General features: G+C 38.1%; 1 protein-coding gene across 4 annotated transcripts in view; it reads right to left on the bottom strand.

The window, feature by feature from the left end:
• Window positions 1-18645, bottom strand: part of itprid2 (ITPR interacting domain containing 2) — a 38427-nt gene that overhangs the window by 12218 nt on the left and 7564 nt on the right. For 2 of the 4 annotated variants that reach the window (XM_058617143.1, XM_058617153.1), the window contains exons 3-11: window positions 18405-18569; window positions 16521-16563; window positions 14767-14816; window positions 14509-14562; window positions 10800-10839; window positions 10303-10398; window positions 7211-7270; window positions 6953-7100; window positions 6461-6521 (exon numbers count right to left, since the gene is read on the bottom strand). In XM_058617143.1, the coding sequence (XP_058473126.1) occupies window positions 6461-6521; window positions 6953-7100; window positions 7211-7270; window positions 10303-10398; window positions 10800-10839; window positions 14509-14562; window positions 14767-14816; window positions 16521-16563; window positions 18405-18569 (717 nt within the window). The remainder of the gene's footprint in view (window positions 1-6460; window positions 6522-6952; window positions 7101-7210; window positions 7271-10302; window positions 10399-10799; window positions 10840-14508; window positions 14563-14766; window positions 14817-16520; window positions 16564-18404; window positions 18570-18645) is intronic. The other 2 variants (XM_058617161.1, XM_058617171.1) reach the window with 1 other exon arrangement.

Raw genomic sequence — 18645 nt, 5'->3', positions numbered from 1 at the left:
AAGCGAAACCTCCGTCCTGATACAAGTAAATGAATCTTGGTGTGTTTACAGTTGGTGACCTTAAAAAGGAGAACAAAGGATGTCCTAGATACTTAAAGACTGGCACCGAGTAGATCAAGACGCAGATTAGTTGAAAGTCTGAACATGTCAACATCCAGCTGCACAGCCAGCTCCCTTTCTTCTATGAGCCAGTAGATGTTTCCTGGAGTCACTCAGCTTGTTTGTTAAGCACTCCCCAAAAAAACATACATTTTACAATTTCATCATTCAGTCTCATCTTCAGCTAATTAATGTGCGTTCCAACCCACTTACTGTAACATAAATATTAGGAGAGGGGTGCATAAGCAGCAGGTAAATCAACTTCTCCAAACCACACGATAACCAGGCAAAAATAGATGCCATTTAGAATGATTTGCAATAATTTGACCTCCTATTGGCTTGCCCAGCATATATATACAAATTGAAAATAAAAACAGGTGGGTCAAAATTCTCACAGCTTTAACAGAAAAAAATGTCTTTATGGTGATATGTAGTTGTAGGTTTGAAATAAATTGGGATAAACATAATACATTTACTACTCTCCTACCTATACATCAATTTACTAGAATTAAGCAAATTATATTTAATACACTTGTCAGAAACAGATCAGATAAATGTCTGACACTTACTGACTCGTATATTTGTTTTAAAAAAAAGTTTTTGCTTCATTAACTTCATGTGCTATGAGGGTGAGAGAAATAACTTGTATAACTTGACGCAATACAATTGACTTGTATTGCGTCTGATCACAGTCATTGGAGCCCGCCTTTCTTCTTCTTCTATGGTTATGCAAGTCAGGCCGTCAGTCTCATCTTCAACAGGATGATGACTTGCATACTTTCCTTCCTTCCTCCCCTTCTCCCCTTCATCGCTCGCTGTCTAAATACATGTCAGTCTGTTATGAAACACAGACTTCTGTCTTCTGTCCGTCGCTCTGTAAACGTCTCATAACTTGCTCTAATATTATACAGCAATCAAATAGAGAACAGGCTGCTCTCGTTTACTGGCTGATCTGTGACCTCATACCTCCAACTCCAAATCTGCTGGTTAAAAAAATGTCACTGGTGCCATTAATTTTAGATCACTGCTCTTTGGGAAAACATATATGAAGGGCTGAAATGGAGGTAAACAGCTGCACTTACTCTTACAGATCATTTATACTTGCAAGTAGGTAATTCATTCTGCAGTTTAAACATAAGGAATTACACACACAACAATGTTCCTGAAGTGAAAGTCAACTACATATGTTTGCATGTGCCTACTATGCATTTTAACCACAAAGTTACCAAGATTCAGAACATCTCCAAGGCACATTCATGATTAAAACCTGACCTGAGCTGACTTTAGACAGATGTTTTTCTTTTCTTTGCTTGCATGTCGACCACAACAGTTATACACAATTATTAGTTTCAGCTTATTCTACTGCCATAAAATGGACAAAAAAAACTGCACTTTTAAAACCACCTACAAGATCTTGAGATCCTGCAAAAAAGTTACCACATATTAAACTAATTATTGTGTCAACACTATAAACCACAGAGTCAAACAGCTGTACAGCTGTTTCAGTCACATCTGCATACGACTACAGAACACGAACCTCTTATTAGAGCAGCCATGTGTGACGATTAGAATACAGTGCGTGTGAGTGTGTTTCCTGTCGACTGCTGACTGTGCACCAACACTCATTCTAAGGATCCTCAAACAGGAAGAGAGGAATAAGAGAAAACGACACGTACTCCCTCTTTTTACTACTCTTCGTCCCAAGAGATTTGTTCTGGTGGTGAGAACAGCGCTTACATAACAAACAACAACAACAACACACACAGAGACACACTCGCGCACACACACACACTAACGCACACCCACATGTGCCTGGGATCCAGGGAAACGATGGGACAGTATGAGAATGTTCTGGAAAGAAAAAAGCTTCCAGGAACCACAGACAGACCAGAGACTGTTAAAGGAGCAGTTCAGTTTCAATAAACAGGTCCAGTTCTAATACAAGTTGACGAAGCGTTTCAATGAGTTCTAAAGCATAGATTTAAAACACTGCTTATGACTCAATACTATTATTAGATTACATATTGCTCTAAAGGTATCAGTATGCTTCAGACAAATACACACTGTAAACAAACACACACACACACACACTGTATTAATGCCAGAAGTTTGACCATGTGTTTAAAAGTGAGAAAATAACTCTGGTTTAAACTTCTTCCACACACTTCCATCATCTTTAATCATGTGCATCATTGACAGCTTTCAAAGGAAAGACTGTCCCAAAATATGCACCATTTTCCTTATCATATTTCATCTGGCTCTTTGAAAGCTATCCAGCACTTTAGATTCTTATCTATCACACTGTCTTCAGGGAGGCATCTGATTGGTCCCAAGGTAATATTGCAGCACAATGATGATGACCGCTAACATACGGCCAGACTCCAAAATATCCTCTGAGACAAGAGGAACAAAGTGTCTTGAAACCTGCTGTGGCCCCTACAGAGCCCTGATGTCAACATCATGAAGCCAGTCTGAGATTTTTTTGAGAGAAAAGACGCCGAAGGACACTAAATGCACAAAATCTCCTCAAAGTTTGGATTAACCCACCGTGTGCAAGTGTAAATAAAAAATTGTGTCATTTTAAAAGAAATGTTAGTTCTACAAGATATGGATTGATTTTGTTTTTTTCTTATTTACAGCACTTTGTATTAGGTTAACTGACAAATTATATATTCAAATACTACAGTCAGCATTTTTATCTTAAGAACAAATAAACACTCTGGATGAAAATTGGCTCAATCAAGGGTGTTTTCAAACTACTACTGATTATTTTGGCTTGTGTGAAAGCTGTCACTCAGACTCAGGTGTGGGCTATACAGCTGGAGTGAAAAAGGAGGAGATAGCACCATTACAAAAACTTAACGACAATCAAATTAATCTGCTGATGACAGTTTAAAAACGCTCATTATAATGTGCCTGCAAAGGACATCTCTACATGCTCATGCATGCAAATCATTTAGTAACAGTATAGCATGAAGGCAAGAAAGCATGTAAGCACACAATTACAAGGGATTCCCCTGATCAATCAGCAAAAATCCCCAATCATCAGATCCAGATGTAAATATCTGGTAGTAAAAGCTAAAATGTAAAAGCTAAAAGTAAAAGCTTAAATGTTCATATTTTGTCTCATATTCATCTTTCGATGTAAAACCCAAATGTTTTCAGTCCATGGCAAAAATAAAGGAATTGGCCTCACTGTTCTAAAACTATAGGAGGGCACTGCATTTTAATGTGAGATGCTCTTTTTCTCGTATTTTACCTGTAAGACTTTACTCATAATGAGTGGTCGATTTATGTCTGAATTGTTGTGGATGCCACCACATAAATACACATAGCGAACATTTTAAGTGCAGACTGAGTGATCTGCTGACCCCACGCGGCCTCCAAAGATCCACCGAATAAGCAACACCAAAAGTGTCTAATCAACAAATTAAAATGTTGCTCTTCTTGGCACGTCTGAATCTTTTTAGCAACACAAACACCTATCTGACATAGCTGAATGCTTGTTAGCTTTATAACAATGTTCTCTGGTGTCACTGACAGCTCATGAATTAAGAGGATTATTATTTAAGACCAGTGTTGAGTAAATTATTCGAAAAGCTGTCCACCATTTAAGGGTTACTCTGCAGCATTCATAATAAGGTTATTTCACTCCTTACTTTATTAAAATAACTCAGATGTCAGCTCCATCAAAAGTGCCTCTAAAAGGACCAGTGTGTTAGTCTTTGCTAAGAAACATGGAGATACAACATGGCAGATTTAATGTAAGAGCAACCACTTTGGTATAATATAAAGGTAGCAAATATAGATAGATATAATAGATATCCTGATTCTGTTGACAGATCTCTCCTACATTATACACATTGGACTTTAAACTGCTCCAAATTTGACCACACTAGAATCCAGGACCATTCTTCCCTTTTCATTATTTTGTTCCCAATTTCAACGGACACCTTTCAGAGCAGCACAACACACACCACAGAAGCAGCACAACAAACTCAGAGGTACTGTATGTGCTGCTGCACTGCTCCCTGCCAATGTCGCTTCCACAGAGGAGCTGTGTTTACGTAATGGATGTTAGCTGGTCTGTGATGCAACTAAGAGCATTTGAACAAGGAAAAAACTCTTCGTTTTGATAAGCACACTAGACGTTTTTTGGTCATCAAGAGTTTCTTTTTCTCTGGCACTCCTCTCTTCTCCTGACTCCTGACTTAGTATTCAGGCCTACACACCCCTTGTGACTCATTTAGTTGTTATCTGCAGATAACAAGAAAGTTAACTTTGTGACTAAGCATTTACAAACAATATCTGCGTATGTATGAACAGTCATAGCTACTGTCAGGGTTCATGATGCACTGCATCAGGTTGTTTCTCTTAGAAATCAATCATACAGTTTAATAACCTGGTGGTCTTTGACTGATAAACTGAAAAGAATCCTGGATCTCATTACTTTTTGCACAACATTTTTAAAAAACAAAGAAAAGTGAATCTGCAGCCAGACTATTGGCTGTCTGCGTGGCTTTCAGTAACAAGGAAGTTGTGTGAAATTCCTCTGATCTGCACCAGAGATGAGATTGTGATGCTTATGTTAACATCTGCTGCACTAACCCTACAGTTTTAGTACATAATATAGTTCATAATTATACATACACATACACTGGGAATGCAGCCACAGCATGAAGTAAATGATAGCAGTTCATTCATAACCATCTGACAAATGCTCACTGCACATTTACAAAAAAAACAGCTTGGCTTCCTCAATAAGTTTCTGGGTGTGGACAAAAGTAATACAAGAGTGAATTTTATTTACATTGTAAATTACAAGACAGAGCTGGGATCACTTTTGCACCAGTCAAGGTAACTGGCCACAATGTGTTTTATTTGATGTTTATTATGTGATTTGGGGTGTTTAAAGGGATTAACATTATAACAATTATACAGTGGAGACTCCGAATAGTTTCACTGATATCAAGATACCAATGATACCAAGACACTCCAATTTAAATGTGTATTATTTGTTAAATTGTTTATTAAAAAGAGTGTCAACACGTTAACATGAAAGATTGCAGGTTACATAAAGTTGAACTGATCTAAAAGCTTAAGAAATGTGTCACCATAGCGACAACAATCTGCTACTAAGTAAGTAAAGTAAGCTATTAATCCAGTTGAGCGCTGGTGGAGTCTTTTTTTCTATCAGTGGTGGAACCGGTATTGTCAATCAACACTTATCTTGATCTTAAAGACAACATTCACCCATTCATACACACATTCATATAATACTCCATCCATATATTTACACACCACTGGCACCAGGCATCGCAATATGGGGTTCAGCAGCTTGCACAAGGACACATCTACATGTGAACTATAGAGACGAGGATCAAACCACAATCTTTCTAAGCCACAACTCGCCTGCAACTCCAAAAATATGAACGTGTGAAAAATGTGTTGGAGGTTGTGTGAAAACCTTAGGGCCAAGATTTTGGAAATGTATTTACAAAAGAGAGCAAAAGCAACCAGAAGTTCAAGAACAAAACCACACATGAAAGAAGGAAATTCTACTCAACACCAAGTCCACATTAAAGTAAAGGAATTAAGACCACTTGTGCCGAGCAAATCATCAATTGTTGTTTCACAAACCGGGAGCAGTGATGAGCCAAACTGCTATCATGGCAATCATCTGAGATGTCTGAGGGTCTGAGATACATTCAACTATGGAGTGATTCATCTTCTCACACACAGAGGATCTTTGGTTAAGCCGTTCTTTACAGCACCAAGGCAGTTAAACTGTCAAGAAGAAGATATTCAGCCATGTGTGTGTGTGTGTGTGTGAGCCTGTGTGTGTTCAATTAGCGATCCAATACATTCATGCAAACCCGAGTTTGAAAATGAAAATGGGCCAGAATGTTAGCCCAGCAGGTCTCTCTCTCTGTGTGTCTGTGTGTGTGTGTGTGTGTGTGTGTGTGTGTGTGTGTGTGTGTGCGTGCATGCGTGCGTGTGTGTGTGCATGCGTGCAAGTGTGTGCGTATGCGTGTGTGTGTGTGTGTCTAGGACAAAAAGATCTTTGTCCTTGCTGGCGGTGTTGTCCAGGCAATTGGCAGAACAGCTAAAAGGGTTGAAGGACCCCACAAAACACTACATTACACTGAGAACAGGACACACACAAACACACTCTTTGAACTTCACTTCCTTTGAGTTAGGACATGAACCTCTGAGCCTCTCATCAACAGCATGGCTAATCCTATGCCTTTGGTAAAGATGTGATTAGCTAAAATAGTTTCAGTTAAGGATGAAGACAGTGGCACAGTGACAAATACTAAATCAGATGCAGGGGCACTGTAAATATTGTACAGGTACATACTCGTCAAAGCGTAGTTGGGGTTCTCCAGCTCCATGCGCTGCATCTGGGCTCCCAGGTAAACCTGCAGGTGATCCATGGGAAATGATGCCATTAGAAAAACAACAGGCAGCTTCATGTGGTACTGACCAGTAAAGTTAATTCTGAACTACCAAAAATTCATGCAGATAATGTGTACGTTTTCGGCAGTGAGTCTAAAACTTTCATTACTGCACTTTGATCTATGACAAATACCTGTAAAACTAACAGCATTTCACATCAGCCTCAGCTGTACTTTGTTTGCTGCTTTTTTTTTTAATCTTAGTATGCTAACACTCTTGTAATATGACAGTGAAGGGGGTAACCCTTTGCAGCTTTTTCTCATTGAGAAAATTGTACTGTGCCTAAAATACTTTATATAATAATACTAAGAATTTGATTTTATTTAGTTAAAGTTTCACATTTATTTTAGTTTAAAGTTTGCCGGCAGTGTTTTCACACTGCTGTTGTTAGTACCTTGATGTCAATGCCTCGTGCGGAGGAGAAGCCGTTCAAGAACCTGGAAGGAACCTTCGAGGCGAGGTCGGGTTCTTCTCGACCAAAGCCAAGATTTAATAAAATTTCTTCAGGATCCTCCTCGTAAAGGTCCAACAGCTCTGACACACTGTAGACACACACATAGACAGACGGGTCAGGCACTCAGTCAGAAAGTCATTCAGCTGGTTAGTCATTTAGCTGGAGAGTTAGTCTGCTGGTTAGTTTAGACAGTCTAACCACAGGGTAAGTAGGACTTCCTCTGGGTGCTCCTCTGTGTGCTCCATCACCTCTGAAACTCTACGAAAACACAGACAGCCAGTTAGTACTTCTCACACACAGCTCCCCGTTAGGCGGTTAGTGTGTTCATAAGATGGTTAGTGTATTATTTATAGTTAGTGAGGCGGGTTAGTAAGAGAAATTGTTCTGCTTTCCTGGAGATGGCAACAATGTTCTGCCCCTGCCCAGCTCCTCAAAAAACCCAATAGTTAGACACCAGTAGAAACTTGACAAACAGGAAACGATCAGTCCCTCCAGGAGATCATCTTGGCATAAAAACGACAACCATCGTTGTGTTGTTGTTGTTTTTTTAACTTAAATGTACAGTATGCAGGATTCTTTTGGCATTATTGAGTAGTCATTCTATAATAAGTGATCTGAGGGTGAATGACACTTCTGCACCTCCTCTAGACTCTATATATAGCTTAATAACTTTATTTGTGCCATGAAAGGAGGCATATCAGAGAGTGACATGAGACTGTGGCCAATCACAAGGACGTCCAGAGAGAGTGGACTTGTCTATTGGCTCTTGTTGAGCTACTGCACCAGTTCAGTAAACAGCTCGTTTCCAGTGCTGCACCACAGTCAAAACTGCCTGAAAACCTTACAAAACAAGAGTCTACAAGAGAGACAGACAATAAATGCAATAATGCACATGATGAGATATTGCCTTGGGTCATCTATAAAGTTAATAAACATGTGCATGTGTCTGTGCTCTTCTGATGTAAGGAGTTCAGGAAAGATAACAGTGATACAAAAATGTGAGTATTTTAACAACAATTGCATGAACCTCCACAATCAACTATTTTCCAGCTATCTGGTTGAGCTTTGTTAGTTATTTGTTAAAAAAAAGATTTCACTGGATCTCCAGAATGTTTCTCTTGAATTGAATAGGGTAACCTTAGTGCTTGCATGCCATAATGCTACCAAGGGCTCCATAATACAAATTCCTAACTCCTAATTCCTTTGTCGCAGTGTCAACTACTTCAATTTCACAGCCTCAGTGTCTTGTTTCAGTGGCAAACCATTCTTTGAGCTTAACCACTTTTCTGCTGAAAAATGTACAAACATTGCAACTTCTCACATAAACTGCAGGGACTGATTTTCATTTGTTAGTAGATCAGAGATTCCTGGAAGGACTGCATGATGATAGTGAACCTGGGTTTGTATTCAGCGCTGCCAAAATAACAAACATGTAATTTCATGTTATTACAGTTTGACATTAAAGGTGAGCAGACAAAACAGCTAAAAGTCTTTGAAGCTATTCATTTTCATTTGACAGTAACGGTTTAGATGAATGTCAGGAGGATGTGCACATTTGTAATTTGCTATTAAAACAATTGTCATAACCCGGCATGAACAGTTTATCACAGCAATTTTTCCTCTTCTTTCCAAATGTAAATGTTTTTCTGAAGCTTACGTGTGTCTTAGAAAACAAGTAAATATCTTCACAAATAACATTAAAGTTCATCTTAGTATTAAGATGGAATTAATAGGGACAATAATTCCCTATTGAGTTGGAGGGGCATTAGATACAGCTACATTTACAAAACACACGTTTAGGCAAAATGAGGGCTTTGCATTTAGTCCCCCATGATTTAAAGTAAAATTACATTAGGAAAAGGTCATTAAATTGTCAGTGGGATGAGAGGGCAATCGAGAAATAGTAGTATATAGTAGTAATAGTTCAATGTCCATATGGGCAACTTAATATATGGTTTAAAGAATTGTGGACAACATATCCGTTAGTTTGGCTTAAGTGACTTTGGAACTCTGTGTTTCTCTCCGTCAGCGCTCTGTTGGCTTTCCAACATGAATCTGATGGTTTTCATTCTGTACTCTTTCATCCAGAAAACTGCAGCAGAAACATCTGCTGCCAAACTACACTAAACACAGCCCAGGAGTCTCTCGAAATGTTGTCACATTCATCCCAAAACGGGTTACCAATGATGCACCACAGCCCCTTTGAACAATTACACACAATATTGACCATTCACCTTCAATTATTGGAACACCACCCAAACCCTGACACCATCAGCCACACCTTCCACCCACCACCAACCAGTAATGAGAATCCTAAAACCCTAATATCCCCAACAGACCACCAGTTAACCAGCAATCATCCAAACACTTGTCTACTAATGTTAATTTTGAATATAATTATTCAGGCTATTTATTTACCAAAACCTGCTCCATTGAGAACTTTAGGGAAGGTTTGTTTCCATTATTTCTAACAGAAAAGTGACACTATGAGCTGTTGCATGATTCAAACCAGTCAAAGGGGATTTGAGATAAGCCATAGTACCTGTGACTTTAGTCTACCCCATGTTTGACGAAAGAGAGTTTAAAAAACATCAGGCAACATTTTATAATGTCAGTCTTTGAGAGGTTCCCTTTTAAGTAAAAGAAAGGTCAGCTTACTGTAGCTTTTAACATCACTGTGGATCCTCTTTCCAGTACTTCACTCACTATGCAAACCTAACCACCTTCATCATTTTCATAATTGAATGCTGCCAGGGCCACCCTCCTTGTGACAAACTGCATTAGCTATGGCTTTTTCACAATGAAAACCATGCTACATGAAATGAAACAGCAGCAGTATGACATGTTGGGTTAGTGCAGTACAGGTCAGAATTGGCTACATTAAGACAACAAATACAATCCATGTTCACTCTAGTGTTTCAGAATGAACTCAATTCAGTGATTTTTTTTAAAAGACTGCAGAAAAGCTGTAGATTAAAAGCAACGATATTTCTTTGAGAACTTTTTTGCATATAATTTAAAACTAGTAGTGAAATGTTAATCTCCATCAATAGCAAAAAACTTTTTTAAAAAATACATAAAAGCAAAAACAAATTGGCTACTGCTACAAGTATCCTGACACAAATGTTATAGATTTTCCTCCTCTTGCTTTATTTTGGCACAAACAAGTTCCCTGTTCCTCCATTTTACTGGTTTGAAGTTTATAACAGCTTGTGTCTCCAGCCCTGTGTAATTGACATTACTGTATAACATCCAACACAATCCTCCATGGATCTTGACTGAAGACTGACCTGGACACGGTGCTGCTCTTCCCAGATCCTGTCGAGTTCATACTTCTTCCTCTTTCCTTATACTGACTCCTCTTCTGTTCCGCAGCAAAGCCAAAACTACACACGCAAACAAACACGCAGACGGACACACAATTTAAGGAGAGGAGAATTTGAGTTATCAGTCAGCTTATACTTTATTTAATGACTCTCAAGGGGACATAAGTTAAACTCTTTAAATCTTGATAATTTCACTATTTGTTTTACTTGTCATTTTGTTAGAAAGTTGAGGCTATGACGGCACCTCCCTCCCACATTTTACCACCAATAAAAAAAGTAGAAGTGGCATCTTCAATTCAAATTTTACTAGATTTTCACATAAAATTACAATAATGTTATCAATCGTGCTGCCATACATTTTCTGTCAATCAACTAATCAGTTAATGAATGTATCATTTCAACTCTTCAAGAATCCAGACATGACTGCAATAATGTAGATAAAACACTGACAGGGAACTTACCAGGAATCAGCTTTCTTGTTACTGGACTGAAGATGGTTGGCTGCAGAAAAAAAGCAACAATATGTATGTGTCATTAAAAACAGAGATATGATTACATCTCTCATGAATTGATTTTAATTAGTGCAATTTCCAGCCTCTTCGTTAACTCAAAATGACATTTATCACAAAAATCTGTGTTTTTGTTTTTTTTTATACAATGTATCTTTGATTTCAAACCAAAAGCAGCAACTCACTTGTAGCAGACAACTGTTAATTTTACTCAGTGTAGTGTTAGAAATGACAATGATGATGACCAATGATTACAAATTTTTATGGTAACTATTCTGTCATTCAAACTATATAATTAAACTTCATTCTGTCAGAGAAGTGCACGTCAGCACCAGCTGCAGGTGTGACAGCTGATTGCGCTAACAGTTAAGGGGAACCTGTTGGGACCTGTTCACCTGCCATTGTGTGTCTGAGTGCATGTCTCTCTTTTCACTTAATTTCTTCTTCCTTCTTTGAATCCACTGTGTTTTCTTCTATGATGGACAGCTGGATTACAGAAGCCAAACAAGATGATGACTTGCCTCTTTACACTAATTCAGTTATTTACTTCTATTCCATTCACCCATACCATTTTAATTTACTAATTCACTTCCATATTATCCCCACCTTAGCTCTTTAATCCACTCCCATCCTGTCCTGATAACGTTCAGCATCATTACAGTCCACCAGAACTGTTCAAACATGACATCTCTCAATGTGATTTAGGCCTCAACAGTAAGGACAACAAAAGGAGTTGCAATTTATGCTGACAGAGGAAGTAGACAGTGAGACTCAACTCAAGAGGTTATTGAGGGGGTTTTAACAAACACTTAACCCAGCTCTAACATTAGATTTTCATGCTGATGTCATCAACAATCACCTAGCTTGTTCAAACAAAATGTACATTATATGCAATAGGAATCTGTAGAAACTTAAACCAAGATGTAGGGTTTGGTCCTGGTGGCACCGAGTAAAGACTTAATTTTGATATGCAATACAGGTTTAGCTTCATTTATGAAATTCCCTTTACACTTATTTTACTCAATTTTTTTTCTTTATTATAAAAGTAACTTCACATTACATTATGTTATACTACTTTTATTGAACTGATCCCACTATGATGATAAAGTCACATACATATTGCTTGATTGTGAAACTCTATTTATTTATTTACTATTATAGCTTTAAATGTTGCCACAGCATAAAACACGGTTTCAGCAATAGACAGACTTGAGTAGTGGATATGCATTTGATAAAATAGTATCCTTCATCGTCTGCTATGAAACTATGTACTTATATAACAGAAGGCCTTTCTCCTGCTCATACTGAACTTTGATCTACCTGACAACCAAACCTTGAAGATCAGTTCTTTTTTTCTTTAATTTTTGAGAACCAATTTACCCATATTCTTCAGACTTATATTAAAAGAAGAAAAATCTATGGGTACGTTTTCATGTAAGTTTTCATCATATTAGACAACTGCAACTATGTTGGCACTTCAACAACATTCCAACAGTTTCTGATCAGATCTACAGAAACTCTGACCCCTTAAGCTTCAACTCATTAGTATCTATTCAGTCTTCGGCTGACACCTGAAATGTGTCAGTGTTCAGTAACATAAAGTCATTACAGTCTATTGTGCACTCAATAACAAATGCTCCCTCATGCCATCAGAGCCATTACTGAGGTATTCACAGCATATCAGAGGAATGATGAAAAGACACGCAAACACACTGTGAGGACTGTCAATCATGCATGCGTTGTATTTCCACACCTCTGCCACTGTTTACTTATCCTCCATAAAGAGGCAGGACTGAGGAATGAAGATGGAACAGGGTATCACACACTGTTTTGTTGATACTACTGACACTGTTATGATTGTCAGACATCACAAAAAGCCTTTGGGGTTAATGTACCTTCAAACTGGCTGAGTTTGGAAGCACTTGGTGAAAAAAGGGTGCGTCAATCCTGACTTACATATTTTTTTTGTTTAAGAGGAATTATTTAAACTGTTCAGGTGCGATCTTAAGTATTGTGATCTTACATAAAGAATAACAACCAACCAACCCCCCTACAAACATACTGTATTTCCCATTTGACATTTAAATTTCTACTTTCCTTTTGGTTGCTGCAAGTTTTTTTTATATTTACTTCATTTTTGTCCTTAATTCAACCTGTCTCCAATATTGTTTCAAATGGATTTTTGATCAGAAATATTGCATTACTGGGATATTTCAAATGTTTTAGAACAGATGTCCTGATATTATTTCTGATTTGTATTCATCTCTAGCTGTATTTGTTATTGTATTTCACGAACTTATTCTGTTTTTGTCTTTTACTGTATACTGATTATATCAGTGTGTTTTGTCTGTTCCGAAAAATCTATTTTGTCTGTGGTTTAATTTGTTTATCTCTGAAAATCCCATAAACAAAGGGGAAAAGCGACCAAAGAAACATAGCATATTATCCAAAGATATATACAATGCACCCTCTGCTCACTTTGGCTTAAACTTGCTGCTGTTTTCAAAAGCCCTGCCTCAGTCCGTGATTCCCCCCTACATGGTGTGGATTCTATTGTCACTCCCCACTCTCTGCTTTGCTGAGCTTGGCCTTTCCATGTGGGGAGTGATGTGGTCAGAGCCAATACATGCAAGCTGACTGAAAAAAAGTTTGTTTCAGGCATGCATTTCCTGCTTGTTCTTTGATACAGTTAATAATATTAAGGCAAGTTCCATGTCTACATTCTTATCCAGCACACAGTAATCAGACATGCATCAAATTATTCCCAAATTCAGCCTGCTGCGTTACAACAACCACACACATCAGTCATCAAGCACTTCAAGGACAAGAACAAGAAGTGCTGCAGCAGATGATATGGTATCTATTATTACACATTTATTTCCAATGTCTAAAACCTTTGCACAGTACTAAATATTTAACTATTTAATGATACATTAAATCAACATTAATCAACATTAATCAACAGATCTTTTCAATATCATACTAAAACTTTTAACTGTCCTCTGTCCAATTATACACAGTTGAATGTACCTTAAGAGTTGAGACATGAAACAGCTTCTGTTAATAGCTTTCATTCAGGGTCTCAGAATATCTTTTTTTATGTAAATGGTGTGCATGTGTCACGTTACCCAGTCCATGTTAGGTGCAATACAATTTTAGCATGACAATGGAAATCAGCCACACCATCAATTAATGGATTGAACCTAATGTAATTATGAATGAGTTGTAGTCATATGCCACAGCATTTGACCAATTTTACTCCAAGATTAGTCCAGTGGTAGTTCTACAAATCCTGAATTATCTTCAGCAAATTCAATGAAAAGGTCAGTCATTATCCTTAGTCTGACTGACAAGTTAGCAGAACTGCTGAGATATACAAAAACAATTTTTCTTTTAAAGTCTTCTTTTTTTTTCAATCCCACTTCACTATTTCCATTACAGCACGGTTTGAAGTTAATGATTAGTTGAATGATTTGATGTTAGGGTGCAGCCCTACCAAAGTCAGCCTTCTCATCTGACTGACCAGACGTCAGCAAAATGTCAAAATGTTGCTGAAGTCATCGGTTAAAATATAGAATTATCTGACTATTAGGGGAAACTGTTAACAATGAGCAGAAATCTCTAATCTTGTTTGTATTGTAATTTTTTTCTTTGCACTAACCTTCAGCTCCCAGCGAAAGGTCATCTTCAAAGCTGCAGCCGTTCCTCAGCACTCCTGTTCTCACACATACACAGTGCACACACAAAACAGTTGTGAAATACTTTCACTAACATATCCAAAGTAGTATCAATTAAGAAGGATTTCTTAAACAATTCTAATAAGACAAAAGCTATGACGACTGTTTGCAAGTATGCAGTCATAAACCTAAACAGTCTGTGGTCTTCACAATGTAATAAACACAGAGAAAATGTTGATTACCTCTGTTGGGAGAAGCACTCTGATCATCTAGAGAGGCTCCAATGGGAGTCCTGGACATTGGATACAGAGTTACACATCAACCCAAACCATAAACTGACAATTTAAAACACAAAGCTCTAACAGACCACACTATCAGTGAGGTCAGGACAGCTCTTAGGAGCATACACAAATGTTGCAAAACTACAATGACCAGAAATCCCAGTTTGCCTGGGATTGTGCCAAGCCCAGACAAATCACTTTCAATCACACTGCCAATATTCATTAGCATTACCCTTAGCACTAGCATATCATGTATTATTTTAAAATGGATGATGCTAGCTTGCTGAATTGTTAGCCACATTGAATGCTGAGTCTTTTGGTATCCATGTTGCCGTTGCCTAGCAGCTGTGTTTTCACACTAGAACACCAAACATACTTACGCATGCAGGCCTAAACAACTTCTAATGTTGTAAACATGAGCTAACAGGGTTCATTTGAAAGCAGCAAAAGTGCCAGTCAGGCTGTAATAGTCCAAGCAACCCAGGTTAACTGTCAGTCAGGCTAAGTAACCCAGGCAATTTGCCTTTAGGGTTAATGTCACCTATTCTAGTGCTGTTGGGTTTAGGCTGAAAAACATGCCAAGTAGCTATTATGATAAGGCCAAGCAATTCAGGCAAAACCACTTTCCCCAAGTACACTAACCCAGGCTAACTACCTAATAAGGCTATAAGCTAGTTAACTATCCGAGGCAAAGCTATTTGTGTTTGCTGATATACCGAGATGTAAAGCAATCTAAATTCTGTTTTTGGTTGACTACTGATCTACAAAAGCTCTACTGACCAGACAAGGCACCCTACATTAATTAGCTGGTCAGGCTCATTCAGTGAGCAGTGTCAGTGAGCAGTATCAGTGAGCGAGCAAGTCTGAGCTGCAGCCTGTACTCACTCCATGGAAACACTCAGCTGTTACACAACCTGCAGCTCTTATCAATGGGACAAACTTCATGCCACCGTTTAACTTGCACACATTCAGATGAATGGTTGTGTAACTTTATGCAGCTGTAATGTTCACTAATCCTCCCACTTTCCACTGGCAGCCATGTTGGCCACTGTCCCTGGATCAGTGGCTGTTGCTATAGTTACAAGTGATTCTGATTCTGCTGGTCATGTTACCACAGTGATGTTGCAGAGGACACATCAGAGCCTGAAGGTGGAAAATGTGTGTGTGTGTGTGTGTGCAATCATGTATGCGTACATGTGTGTTTGTGTATGCGTGTTTAAGTATGATAACAGTGTTGACTCAGCAAAAGGAACACCTCCTCTGTTTACTCTGCTTTCTTTTTCTCTCGACTTTTCCGTCTTCTGTCAGCTCCTTCCTTTCTTTTTTCTTCCTTTCTCCCACATAGAGCTGGGACTATCCCAGATCTATGTGCCCTATCTCTAGGTGTGGTCAGCTTTTTTGTGTGTGTTTGTTCTGTATGTTGTATGTCTAGGCGTTGGCTGCATGTTGGTTCTACGTCAGTAGCTGATAACACTGCGCCTAAATACACACACAGCTTTAGACTCTCAGAAAACATCAATAAACCAGGAAGTAAGAAAACCAGTTAGCCAATCAGTCATAATACAAAAGACCATGAATTGTTCATGAATTTAACTGTTCCGTCAGTGGTCAAGAAATTTAATTAGCAGCAAATGGCTTAAGCTGACGTGTAGGTTAAAGGACATTGGAAAAACATTGGTATGGTCATATAATCAGAGGCTGAATAAATACTGTACCCGCATTCTATCAGCCAGCTGGTGATCTTGTTAGGAACTTGCCCTAACAAAGAGAGAGACAGATGAGCATGTTAAAGTAATAAGACAGCGACAGAAAGCAGCATTCAACAGTGATTATACAGTGCCATAAAACTGCCGCTAGATTCTCTCAACCAATTTACTAAATGATCTACATCCAGTTCCTGACACCTTCAAATGCCTTTGTTTGCTCATCCAACTGTCCAAATACAAATCTTTATAGAAGGCATGAGTGGATGACATAATTAAAGGATTCTCAAAGGTTTTGGGGGCCAGGAACATCTTACTTTTACAGGGGAACAAATTATCCAAGGGTCCACCTAATAATCCAAACATCAATTAAGCATATTTTTACTGCCATTTATACTCCTAGTTTCAGCAGTGCATTTCGTTATTCACAAATTACCATGAAATGCTTTCCAAACAACTGTGATGTCACTGTCGACTTCACAAAATCTAATTGCGGTCACAGGTGTGTTCAAAAATAATTGAATGACTTGATGTTGGGGTGCAGCCCAATGTCAGTTAAATACAGATTTTTTTTGACTGTAAGGGGAAACAGGTTGAAGGACTTTATCTGCATAAAGCCACTCTGAGCCCATCATCACCAGTGAACCATGCTTACAACAACCATATATTTTTACCAGCTCAGTATCACTTCACTTATGACAGTGTTCAGAAGTTTGAATATTTCCTCATTCACTGTTCTGCCAGATACGGCAAAACTTTATAATTTATTGCTTGTTATTTAACCAACCCCCAAGCTGTGAATTAAGGACCCCACTTTGAGAATCACTGACTTATATATTAATCAATTAACAACTTATCCAGAAATAGTGCACCTTTTGAACAAAAAAAGAGCATTGATCTGATGGTGGTGCTAGATGTGAAGTGAAGAGGGCACAAAAATCATTCCCAGTTTATCCTGTGCAGGTCATGTATATTTTAACCAACGTTTCTAACAGATGAGTCAAAAATCACTCAAAAATGCAAAGTAAAGAAATCACCAAAATCAGAGGCATTTATCATCTTGACATTAGGGATATCTTTACCATATTTAATGACTCTTGGTCTGACTGTTTTGAGGTACTATAGTCTGAACAAGCAATGGTATGGCTACAAGAGTGACATTTTTATTTATCTATGTAACAGGATGCATCTGTAACAGTTGAACAAATACGAAAGTCTGCGATCAGAATGACATGGCAGATGAGTAAATGTTTGCCTGATGTCACTTTTAAAACCACAATGATTGTTGAAGATATCATTTCAGTCTCTTTCAACTTTTATATCACTATTAAAATAGTTCTTAGTTTAATCTATTTATCAATTATTGTAGATAATATGAACATAAGCAGAATATCCTGTGTACAAAAATATCAAAATATCCAATACTCAGATAATAACAGTATAAAAAGAGAAAACAAGAAAGAAATCATCTTATGCAAGGAACTGAAAATGAAAACAGTTTTAACAGTCCAAGCAGTGTCTACAGCACCCACCCATTTTTTAAATATGCCTTAAAAAAACTATACCATTGGCCTTCCTGTTCAGCAATTTCATGTTACTTATTAGCCAACATATATGGTGATACTGATAGAACTGGGAAAAGATAAACCTGTCTGACACAGCCCCATTCAGCACTGATTAAGCACTCTCCTGAGGTGTGTGCTAGATGGCATGAAAGTGATACTGTATATACTTAAATACTTTAAATATTGTGTTAATGTGGAATATGTTAAATATTTATTTTTAAACATTGAAAATGTCCCATTTACAGCACTGCAAGCTCAGGAAAGCAGAGGGTTAAGGTAAAGGTTAATTGAAGCAGCATTAATAGGTGCCAAGAGGTGATCTCAGTCTAACCTGCTTCTTCTGAGGGTCTCTGTGCATCTCCGTCTCTCTGGTTCTCTTCAGGACTCTGGGGGCCACTGTGCTCCTGGTCTGATTCGTGCCAAATGGAATCTTTGCTCTGAGCCCATGCCCGGCGCCGCAGAGAGGCTATGCTGCAGTTTGGCTGCTTCCGGGGATCTGAGAATCAATCATGCAAACAATTTGTCTTGCAGCTTGTCTCCTGAAATGTCAGTCAGGTTTGGCAAGTATTTAA

The sequence above is a fragment of the Solea solea genome, chromosome 2 (assembly GCF_958295425.1).
Source record: "Solea solea chromosome 2, fSolSol10.1, whole genome shotgun sequence".
NCBI classification, from domain to species: Eukaryota; Metazoa; Chordata; class Actinopteri; order Pleuronectiformes; family Soleidae; genus Solea; species Solea solea.
Note: the sequence above shows the minus strand (reverse complement) of the source record. Positions and strands in the feature narration are given on the sequence as shown.